This window comes from Bactrocera latifrons, unplaced genomic scaffold (assembly GCF_001853355.1).
Source record: "Bactrocera latifrons isolate USDA-ARS-PBARC rearing strain unplaced genomic scaffold, ASM185335v1 scaffold_27, whole genome shotgun sequence".
NCBI classification, from domain to species: domain Eukaryota; kingdom Metazoa; phylum Arthropoda; class Insecta; order Diptera; family Tephritidae; genus Bactrocera; species Bactrocera latifrons.
Genome location: NW_017536296.1, coordinates 1,736,173 through 1,748,909, shown reverse-complemented (window position 1 = coordinate 1,748,909; position 12,737 = coordinate 1,736,173). Strand labels below are relative to the sequence as shown.

Genomic DNA, 12,737 nt, shown 5'->3' with positions numbered 1-12,737 from the left:
AGACGGTGCGTGTTTTTTGTTTTTTTTGTTTTATTTGCATTATTTATCTACCAACAACACAGTGCTATTCATTATGTACGCATACGTGAGTGAATTAGTTAAGTGCCCGTAGGCTGGTGTTTGTATGTTTTTACCGTTATAGTGCATGCACATTATACAACACGTGTTGGCTACCGTAAAAACGCGAAAACGCTCGCACGCGCATTAAATTATCTGCGTGATATAAGAAATTGCAATTTGTAGTCGACACGGTCGGCACACTGAAGTCGGCTCTCGACAATTTGCAATTACGAACTCTTAACTATTTGCTACGCTTTAATTATGTTTTGTAATTTGCTTTCATTACGTTTTTTAATTAACTTTTTTTCTTCTCTTCCATATTCCTTTCATCTCTTGCAACACAYAAATTTCTTACCTYTGTGTGCATGGCTTTTGCACCATGCCTCACGTGCAACAACTCATGGCTAACGTTTGCTACACTTGACATTTCCATTTCCTCTACCTACTAAACACGCATATCCGGTTTGCTGGGAATGAATTTCTTCGGCGCAGTGCCGCTGATGATGGCCTACGTAACGCGCTATATCTACGGCACGGATAAGTTACGCCCCAATGCGTTTGAAGTACGCGGCCTTAATGGCGCCTCGACTGGCATAATACACTGTGATGATTTGGCCATTCTCAGTCAATGGCTTAAATTGATAACCGATAATGTTGTTGGATTGACACATTTACAAGTGAGTATTCGTATATTTAAATAGAATCAAAGCAATATATTTATTTGTATATCTATTTATATATTAAGATTTTTGTCAGAATATTTTTAGTGGGTACTATAAATAAAAAAGTATAATAGTTATATAACCTGCAATAAATATAATTATGTTTGGAAAATTTAACAGTAGGTTTTTTYAAATATGCGTATATTCTCTGAAATGTTTTACCTTTTTTTGGCTACTTAACTTTGCAACTTAGATGTGTATCAGTCATATTGGCCAAATCCCATTTTAATTCCGGGGTTATTAATTTCGAGATTACCTACCTAAAAAAAACATAAACTTCAAATTTAATRRGGAATGTTATTATCATTCAAAATAACATGCTTTGGCATTTATTTTTTGAAGATTAWTTCTTTCAAATCTTGGCCGCGGCTACGTCTCACATGGTCTATCAGTTGAGTCCAATTTTCGRAGATTTGTTCGAGCATTTCAACAGGTAACTGACGAATGACATGCGTGMTGYTTTGCTTGAAGGCCTGAATCGAAACGGGATTGTCCGCATAGACTTYAGAATTTGCCCAAAAGAAAAAGYCYAACGATGTRATATCACACGATCTTGTTGACCAATTGATCGGTCCTTAATAAATCCATTGATTGATATGATGTGTGTGAGATCACGATCTTCAATTTCAGCCATCAAACAGGCATCATATCTGAAGATATATGGACCGATGATTTAACTGGCCCACAAACTACACCCAACCGGTCTTTGTCCCAATTGCGGTAATTTTGCTTGTTTTCATACGAGGTGTGTTCAAAAGTATCATTGGCTCTGTAGGCCAATGACCCATATGTTGTCTTAGCATTTTAATTATCATAATTTCACACTTAGACTACTATTCGGCCATGCCAACCTAGTTTCGCCAACACTCAAGCGCATTGTTCGCGCCATCAAATTAATTAGCTTAATTGCTAGCATAAAAGCTGAAAGCTGAAAGCACSAAAGTCCAGACTTGCACTAGATACYCTGTATAGCTCACAAATACCATTTCAAAGTATAATCAACTTAATCCACTACAATGAGACAAAAGGATTCACGTGGCATGAAAGCAAATTTATATAAGCGCTCCAAGCAGCAGTGGTTGATTGCAAAGTGCCAACGGAAGCCACGGATAAAGGATAAAAAGCAACCGATTCACCACGCGAGTATATAAAATATGCTAACGAACTCAGCGGTATATATGTATGTATGTATTGAAATCGGGATCTCTGAAGGGTGATAGAAACTCAAATAATGACAGGGATAAATAATAGCGATGTGCTAAAAGTTTAACGCAAAGTATTGAGTACAAAAACAAGAAAAATCAGAAAATCATGAATACATCGATGGCATGAATCGCTGTGTTATGAGCGCTGAGACGCGTGAATACAAAGCGGCAAGGATCAACTTTCACCTGCGCGATTTGTGGTCCCTTTGATGAGGAAATAAATCAACATGGTTGCCACAGAAGTGTCCATATGCATRAGTGCAACAAAGTAGATGTGTATAYACATWTATTAAAACAGGGTGGTTCATATGAAAGTCTAGTTTTAAGAATATAAAATATATSAAATTTAGATTACTAACAGCCTACTGGAAATAAAAAAAGTCTGAGTTCGTTGATAACTGATTTCTTGCAGACATCTCCACTCCGAAAAGCAGTTTAAAAAATGTGGCACTATTTTTCGCCAATTCGRTATACCAAGTGCAACCAGGTTCTTTCCACCCGATATCTCCACGAAGTCGAGGTCTTTCTATTACTCYGGTTCCACCTTTGCTTTTTTCACGAGTCTTTTCMATGATTTGRCGCRTAGTGAAAATGGATTATAGAGTTCTTCGCCATCGTTGAATATCGCCGGTAATCTGTCTGCTCCTACTGCTTTGTTTTTCCTCAGACTGATAAYTGCTATTCGAACCTCATCATTGTCGGGCAATGGAACATCTCTTCCATCGTCTTCACTTTCGGGTTCGGGTTCATCATCTTTAGTTGTTTCACTGCCATTCAGCAGCTGGAGAAGTGTGCCCTCCATAACTCCAGTATGTTCCGAACTTCAGTCACTAGATCACCACTCTGGACCCTATAAGAGTCCGGACTATAAATCTTCCGTTAGTCGCCGCATCTTTTCGTAGAATTTTCGAGCATTACCGCTGTCGACCACCTTATCAAGCTCTTCAAACTCACGGCCTTTAGCCTATTTCTTTTTTGTCTGCATATGTGTTTCGTTTCTCTCTTAAGACTTAGGCTAGCTATTTTCTCTCCACTGCGAACCAGCAGTCCTCATTGCACSTATTCTTTCAAWCTTTACGAAAACCAATGGTTTCAGAGAAAGGAGTGGTTTCGACTAGACGAGTAGTATAAAGATTTGTATAGATTTGTTTATCAAGCCGCTTGTTTCAAGACCGACACCCGCTCACAGCCGTACCTCCAGTAAAGGAGTGACTCCGCTGAGGCAACCTCTCTTTTAGCCGTAATCCCARGCTTCTCACGGATTGGCTACCACATCCTACACAAGGGTTACTCACGTTTCCAGGGTACACTGTGAGGACACAAGATTATGAATTGGGTATAGTCCTACCACTTACCCAGAAGCAACAGTATACWACATTACACGCCCATAGTATTGCAATAATTCATACCAAATTTTACGAAGATCACTTGATCACAGTGAGAATGTTTTCTATAAAAGCGTTGAGCTCTTTCGGTAAAGTGATGGCAGTTATAGGCCGTAGTTGGCCAATATCGACGCTCCTGACGAATGAGCAGCTTATAGTTGAGAAAAGAAAAATTTCAGATCGTTATCTTAAAAACTGGGGCACTAGTGCGCATATATACAGAGGGATGTTTATGGAGTCCAGGACCCGAAAACAATTTCCGAGCGAAATCTTTTGAAAATAACTTTTTGATATTTCCCACCCTGTTTGAAACCTTGGGTAATTGATTTTACCCCAATGAAGCTAAACTATTTAGTTCCTTTCGAAAAATAACTATCACGATAACCACCATATGGGTCACCTTACAAAATAAACAAAAGCCCCCCTTTTTCATTACCACTACGATTTTACCAAAAAAAATTGCAACACGATTTCAATTTATCAATTTTGAATTGAAAATATAAACACCAACATCAATATTTTCCGCGCTCAATACTTACTTTGAAGTTGAAAACAAAATTCAACCCTGCTGAGTGGCCAACCGGTCACAAACGGAAGTACCGGAAATGCAGCAATTCCGTGCAAACAACACATACGAGTGTACGCGGTCAGGAGGACAATCACCAGCCCATCGTTTTTTTACACCATTGCTCTGCAACAATAACAAAAATATACAAAAGGAGTTGTGAAACAAACAAAAAGTTGGTGAGATAGAGAATCATAGCAATGAAAACCACATATCGAGCAARTGGAAGGAAGAACTGAAAAATTGATCATAAATAAAGCAGCAAATATCTGGCTTACCAAAGCAATGACTATTTGTAAATCAACGCTTTAATTGCTCTTGTTGAAGTTAACGATGAGACTCGCTCTCTTGGGGGTGAAAGTGKTTGTAAAGGGATATGAAGTCGAATGTTACATGTTAAATATATAAAAATATTCTAAAGTTGTGGCTGTTACTATGAAATATGTTGTAAAGTTGTTATTTTGCTCAATTGATCAATGGCATATAGTTGGACTGCATATAGTTGTTTCTGATTGTAAACTTGAAATTATATTCATAAATTATTAACTGAGTAAATTCGAGCAAAATTTCAACACAACAATTCATAAGATTGAGGTACCTGAGGAACAACGTTTGCAAATTACATAGGTTCAAATCGATATCTTAATACACATATGTTTCGAAGTTAGACCTACTTAATTAAGGCGCGTTAGATAGAGCTTACAGCGAGCGTCACATTTATCACAATGGCCCACACCATAAATTGCTCTCTCATACAGTCTTCTCTGAATCTACTCTCCATGAATCTTTTTCAGTTTTTAGTTTTTATTTGCTTAGGAAAAAGCCTATTTGGAAACAAATATGTATTTCAAAAACGAAAATATATTAATCGTTGATCTAAGCAAAAGTTTCTAAATCTATATAATTTTAAAATTTTTCATTTTCTTTCCATATTATTTCACCACAGATGAAGCTTTATAATCGCAACTTTGCCGTAGGCGAGCGCATAGAATACATGGGCTGGGTGAACGAGGGTGTTATTAACAACAATATCTCCTGGCAAAGCTACAAACCACGTTTTCTAGTATTAAAAGGCACTGAAGTGATGCTTTTTGAGACACCACCGGTAAGTACAAGGTTGTTCAAAATACAAAACCTAGTAACATACAAAAAGTGGCATTCAACTATAAAAACTAATTAAGGCGCTATAATGTGAAAGTTGTCTGACTATATGATATTTGGACATTGAAAATATTAAAGTTTTCAGTAAACTTTTTTTTAAAATAACATGCATTGAGCTCTGAATCGAAAATATTGATTTTTTCATGCAGATTATAAAACTTCTCAATTTTACTTCAAAAATATATGGCAACTCGTAAAATAACTATGCTTAGAAGAAATTTGATTCTGATTTGAAGTTTGGCTAATTATATATTGGCTAACTATATTATTCAGGAAGAATTTAACTGAAAATTACTTTAGGAAAAAACTCAAACAGGTGGCAACCTTCTAAACGTTTTTCTGACTCACCAAAACGAAGAACTGTTACAATGGGAAATATTCAAAATTTTATACAGATTATAAAACTTCTCAATTTTAATTTAAAAATATATGGCAACCCTTTAAATAATACTTAGCAGCAATTTGAAACTGATATGAAGTTTGGATAATTAAACTACATTGTTCAGGAAAAATTCAATTGAACATTATTTTACTAAAAAATTTAAACAGGTGGCGAATTTCTAAATTTCTTTCTATATAACCAAAATGAAAAACTGACACAAAATTTGGAATAATTTAATTTATTATTGACGAAAACATTTATTTATTATATTTTCTATATGTTTTAAACGGGTGGCAGCCCTCTAAGCTATCTTTTTCCTACCCGAAAAATTATTAGTCTAAACCTGATACCAAATTTTTCGAAAAATATTTATTTTTAAACAGGTGGCAACACTCTAACTTTTATTTTAATTATTAATGATTTGATGATGATGACGCTTTTAAAAAAAATTATATTTTTCAAAAAAATTTAAAACAGATGGCAACACCTTAATTTTTTTAATGATTGGATCTAAACAAACTTTTTAGGCTTATTATTATAAGGTACATTTAATCTAGTCCTTTTCATAATGGTATAGAATTGCAATATATATATGCACAATTTGGAAAAAGAATCGGACCAAAATTAAATTTTCTCGAACTAAATTGCTTTTGATTGAAACGCTCAAGTGAAATTAAATGTAAAATTTAAGCTCCACTGTTTGTGCAAAATTATTTCGCAGAAAGTAAAATATATTGATAAAGGAAATGATTGACGGAATCTAAGAGTGTTCCTAAATATTCAAATGCACATATGTAATATAGAAGTATATAAATGCACATCTACAAACTATCCGCATCGTCATCAATATAAAATGACACAATTCTCGCAAATATTGAGTAAGGACATGCACACACATGCGCTGCCACTTGCAATAACAAAAACAAATATGAATTTCCATATTGCTGATACATTTTGCGCTGCGCGTTGCGAGCATATGAAACAGGAAGTGAATTCCAAATAACAAWTATGACAGGCAGTGCATTTTCGCGCCGAACAATTTACGTGTTCTTGACAGCAACAAATCCGATAGCGTTGGCAACAAAAAGTACAAATGAAACAAAATAAGTGAAAAAAAACGAACAAAAAGTGTAAAAGATATCCGCTCTGGACAACAAAAATGATAAAAAGCTGGATAAATGCAAATTTCGTCCTCAAAATGCAGCATTCTATACTTACATACCCCGACATCGAACATATGTACAATAAGGTAGCGCAGCTAGTGAATCCGCTGGCCGCAAGCGCTATAGCTTCCGGTGAATTTGATAACTTCCAATTTTATACGCTTTAGTAAGCATGAATTTGCATTTTTTATTTCTTTTATTTCTACTCACTTCCGCTTCATTTTACCAGCGAGTCATATTTTTTTAATTTATTATTGCTTATGTGCAGCATTTGCATTGCTTCGCCAGCGATAACCGCAATTGATGCGAAAATTGCTGTGAAATTTTTATTCTTATCAAGATGAAATGCGAAATATCAATTTTATGCATAAAATGTACAATTTAATTAGACTTTATTATTGACAACAAAGGCATTGAATATCTAAAATAACATTGGTAAATGAGTTAATACCTAAAAAATATGCGGATAGCCATGCATAAATATTAGGCAGACGAGCATATTGTGTATACATATACYACTTATATACGTGCAAAYGGATTTATACTTGCGTAACATGTTTCAAAGAGTATACTATTCACTCAAAGTGCAATGGTTTTATCACCTAATGGTATTCGATATAGATTTTTGCATATATAAATGATCTGGATGCCAAAACATGCTAAATTTCATCGATCTCTCCGTCAGCCTGTGTAAACGATAACTTGAATAAAAAAGTTGAGCTTTCTTAATGAAACTTGGTAAGCGGATTTTTGGGTACTGAGAGAAGCTGAACATATTTTTCAAATTAATCTTTTACTTGACAATAAAAAAATTAAGCGTCACTGAAGATAGCGGAGAAAAACTATGTAGAAATAGTACATTCAATATGTAATATATTTCTCTWTCTCTACTTAAGGGGGGAGCCTGCTTTAAAGCCTTCAAAAAATCGTTTATTTCGAAGACTTCTCCGGGAGGGAAAGATATAAGTGATTTAAGCGAAATTTCTCGAATTTATAGTTATATATTTAAACATCATTCTCAAAGGTTTTGGTTACGAAATCATTGATATACTGCCTTTAGGAAGCATTTGCCCGATGCATCTCGCATGTGCATTTGTCGGACCGCAGGCAGAATTCAGGTCGCAATTTCTATCGGAAACAAAAAATTTAAAAAAAAACTCATATTTTTCAATAATTTATCTTCTAGTTAAACTAGAAAAATTACAAAATAAAATGTAAGACTTTTCAAATTTTTTAAAAATTAGAAAAAATGGTTTTTGACTAAAAAAATTTTACTTTATGTTGTTTAAAAATATGTTCAAACTCGACTTTTCTTAGTTTTTTTTAGATTAAATAGAAGATAATTTAATGCTAAATATAATAATCTTTGCCCCCAATTCCATACCACATTTAGTTTTTTTCCACTCTGCCCGACAAATAAAAAAAATCGTAAAAATGAAAAACCGAGAAATCGCAGGCCAAAGTTTTCGGTTTTTGATGAATCGCTCGTAAATCTGCTAGGCGTTCCGTCACTATTTCCCTTCTGGTTTCAAAAATATTTCGAATTCTCATCTAAAACTTTGGGGACATATTCTTAGATTAGTTTTAAAGAGATTTAAGCAAAAAACAAAAGTCGGTACACCTCAGTAGTTCGTTCCGACTTTTAAAATGGATGAGAAAATCGAGTAAGGAATTTGTCTTAAATTACTACTACTTAAAAAAACGTGAAGATCGTGGCTGCCGGGTGATTATCTATGCAGACGATGTGCCTTTTGTGATCAAAGGAAAGCCCCTGAGAATTGYTTACGAATTGATACAGAAATATCTCAGCGTCGCAACAAATTAAGTTGTCGTAATCGGTCTCGGCATCCATCGAAAAAAAACCGACATGGTTTAATTCCCTAGAAGGTACAAGATCTTAGTGACACCGCTGACGCAAATGGGAGACATCCGTCTGCAACCAGCAGATACAGTCGAATATCAAAGAGAGAGCATAATATTGCCTTGTACTCCTTTAGAAAAGCAAAAGGTGGGTTCACTCACTGAAAGTGGTCCTCTGGCTCTACGACACCATATCAAGAGGAACTTACCTGGTAGCGCATACCTTCARACATCTCACCGAGCTGGCGGAAATGGAAAAAAAACGACTGTGCAAGTTTGTATTGGCTAATAAGCGTTTAAGTAATTTATGAGTTCGAACAGAGGAGTTCTTCTTTTCTATGGCCTYACAAAGGACTACTAAATATGAAAGAAATCGAGTTATAATTTTGGACTCAAGAATATTAAATTCTCATATACCTTGTTTTCCAATACCCAAAAATATTCCCCATCATCAAACACTGAAAACTGGCGTAGTACAAAATTTTCGGTTACATGCGAACTTAGCTCTCGCTCACTTCTTTTATTCAATTTATTGACCCAAATGCCTTTTCACATTCATTCATAACTTGAATTTCAAATTTGTGCACAAATTTGGGCCAAAGTAATGCACAACCGCAAATGAAATGCAACTGTGCTGGTACACACATATATGTTTATAGTATTTGCAAGCATATGAAACTCATATACCACATAGTATATGTATGTGTGTATATATTTGAAATTTTACAAGTTAAATATAAGCGAGTGCGTACATTAATTAATGAATGAGCGTGCGGCTGCTCATGCATTTTGTGCACATAAATTGAAAAACATATGCATTCGACTAGTGTATTAATGCAAAGCATACAAATAAATACATACAATTACACATTAATGTGCTACGAGGCTGTTGCGTCAACACACACCACTCATACGCCACGTATTACCACTTGCAAATGTTGCTCATTAAAAGTGCACACCATACTCGTCAACAAATTTTAATTTATATAACTATTTTTTTTTCACATTTCTGAATGAGTTTGCTTGCTTTCAACATAGCATGCAGTTATGCATAACACACACTTAGTAAAGTGGCATTACGCGGACTATTCAAAGYATGCAACAACAACCCCTTTCTGTGTTGCGAAGGGGTGCAAATATTATATAATGTAATATACTTAACGAACCAACAATTGCTAATTTAAAGTTGAAAATAAGCATATTCACATTATTGCAATGTAAATTACCAGTTAGGTTGAGATATATTTAGAACACGTTAAATTTCTTCAATATTAGTTACTATTAAAATCACTGTAATTGTATTATTTATTTAATATTATTTCACCAATTTAATGCCTTCAGAAAAATATATCTGGCAGTTTTCTTAAGAAAAATATGTCTAGTTTTCTTTGAGAGTACTAAATGKTTTTGTTGGCAGTTAAAAAAATCGTAGCATACTCTAAGGCGTTACACTTGCTGTTTGCAATTACTGGCGAAAAATACAATGTAGTTAGCCACGCAAAGCAGAAAATTAACTAATGCAAATAATAACGATAAAAACTATTATTTTTCTTAATGGGTCAGGGTCAAGCATTAAAACCACCAAAACCCATTCCAGAGTAATAAAGCAGCATCCATATTACTGTAAGTATAAAGTTATCTGTTTTGGGCAAAGCGAAACCAAATAAGTATGAACTAAAGTCAAAACTTAAATTTAGATAATACGTCTGAAAACTCAAGTTCAACTAACTTTTTCCTTTGTTTGTCTGCACATAAGCGCTTCTGATAAATGGTACTTAAGCTATGCCATAATGACTTGAGAGAGAAACTTCACTTTTGTGGAATATTTTTCATAATCGTTTTTGAGCTCGTTGCTTTTGTGTTCAAAATTAATCGATACATCAATATWAATTGTATTGAGCTACTTTATGGAATTTTTGTTGGTATCTGTCAGTAGGGAAGACTTAAAGATATCAACAAATAGAGCTCTGTTGTCATCACACAGTTTTTTCCTTCAGCCCTAGAAAAGAATTAAAGAAGCCTTTGCTACTATTTACTTACACCAAAATTAGTATTTTCCTAGTTATTAGTGTTCTAAAAAGGCATTGGCCAATWGACAACCATCGATCAAAAATCAACACCAAATCGTTTTAACTATCTGGCTTTCGCAATACTAAAATTAAATATATTGAGTTTCATATCTTCACTGCAATTGACAGACATCTAACCAAAGAACTTTAAGAGATATTTCATACCGACAAGGGCGAAGCCAAATTTAGTAGTTTCTCTAGTTATATGATTAAAATTAGATCCAAATGAAAATCAAATAAAATATGCTGAGAAAAATTCCATAAAAAAATATAAAAAAAAATTATCCGAACCAAACAGATCTCGTGGTTGCGTTTCTCAACACGTCTTGAGATTTTATAAAATTTATTGTGAAAATGACTGTCTAGAAAATGAATAACCTTACATTTTAAGTAGATCTGGTAGTACCGGAACAATGTTTGCAAATGGTGCAAATTTATTATCAAACAAGATGACCAGTTATACAGATTTTCATAACAAAATTTTGCTCAATCATCAAGCTAACTTTTTGTTAAATGGGTCAATTATTAAACCAAATTGTCGCRTGCGGAATGGCGATAATTCACAAGCCATTGCTGAGGCCCCGTAACATCTTCAMAMSGTGTACTCTATGGACAGGKTTGGAYCGTATTTCTTCAAAAATCAAGTCTTAATGTTACCGTCAATAAGGAACGCCATGGTGTCGTGATCAATAACTTTTTCATATCCGCCATACAGACAATGACGGAGCCAATCTATTGAGGGAAACAAGGGGCTAAAGAGTGGTGTGAAACTGGTTGTTCTGCTTCGTAACGAGGTCGTGTCCGGAAATCGRCYAAGAAAGTTATGGCATCAGTTTKCTGCAATGCGAGAGGAATTTTGTTTTTGGATTACTTGCAAACTGGTAAAGCAATTAACTTTAAATACTATTGCAACCTTTTGGATCAGTTGAAGGAAAAAATTCGAAGAAAAAGTCCTTTTTCACCATGTAATTCGGAGATTGGTGGATCATTGGAGCAAGTGTATTAATGTTCATGGGGGTTATACTGAATAATAAAATGTATTTTGAAACATAAAATTGTGTTTTTCTTATAAAGCGATACAAATTTTTGAACAACCTGGTAAATCATTAATTTTTTCATCACATGTCTAAAGCATCGACCTACAACTATTCACCGAGAAAGCCTCGAACAACCCCTTCCAGCAGTATCATGTCCCAAAATGTCTTTATGGATAAAATTTAACTTAAAATATTTTCATTATTAATAAAATGTAGAAAATATTTTTATTTTTGCCCAATAAAATAGTTAAAAGAACCGTAATGCAGCATTGATATAAAACAGTGTTGTATTACTTTACCAACCCGCTTAATTTAAATTAATCGCATGAGTTATTTTTAGTTATTAGTCACACACTTGAAACACCGATACACATATACATACATGCATTACAAATGTGTTTAAAATAACGTGTTTGCTTAATTTATTTATAACAAAGTGTGTACACGCAAATATTTGTTCACGCCACGYGTCACACGCAGCAACATCAGCATATTTTCGAAATATCGATCGATTTATTTTGCAAAAAAAAATTTCTTTGTTTTCAATTAAATTCTCGACATTGTTGCACAAGAGCCTACCATATATTTACCATACTGTGTATGTATGTAATTTGGCTTATTTTTGATTTGCTTTGCGGTTTCCTTTATTTCGACGATTTTGTTACATGCAAATTTTTTTTGTACACCTTCACCTGCCACCTGCCACCTGAGCGCCCACACGCACACCTTTTGTCTGGCTTTTTAAATACCTATATACATACATGCATATATTTGCGCACATACAGTGCACCTTTTTGGTGTTTCAATGTTTCGGCATTTTCGCACAGCTGCGTGTCATGAACTGTGTATATTTACATATCGGTGAATGGCCTCCGATGCGCCAGTAATATCAACACCAATCACGCATGTTGTACCTATTTATGCCTTATATACATATATACATATGTATATGTATACATTTACTTATATGTAGTTGTGTGTCTATCAACGTCATGGTCTTTGCCGGCGTAAAATGGTAGGTAGTTATTTATGCACATGTGTACCGACTGTCACCTGCGTGCTATTGATTCTTCATGGTTTTACCGCACTGGGGTTAAATGCGTATATTTAACATCTGGCTCCGCAAAT

At 34.5% G+C, this 12,737-nt stretch overlaps 1 protein-coding gene across 3 annotated transcripts in view; it reads left to right on the top strand.

The window, feature by feature from the left end:
• LOC108969929 (gamma-1-syntrophin) overlaps positions 1–12,737 on the top strand; it is a 78,207-nt gene that overhangs the window by 43,584 nt on the left and 21,886 nt on the right. For all 3 annotated transcript variants that reach the window (XM_018934948.1, XM_018934950.1, XM_018934949.1), the window contains exons 6-7: positions 553–737; positions 4,884–5,042. In XM_018934948.1, coding sequence (XP_018790493.1) covers positions 553–737; positions 4,884–5,042 — 344 coding nt within the window. The remainder of the gene's footprint in view (positions 1–552; positions 738–4,883; positions 5,043–12,737) is intronic.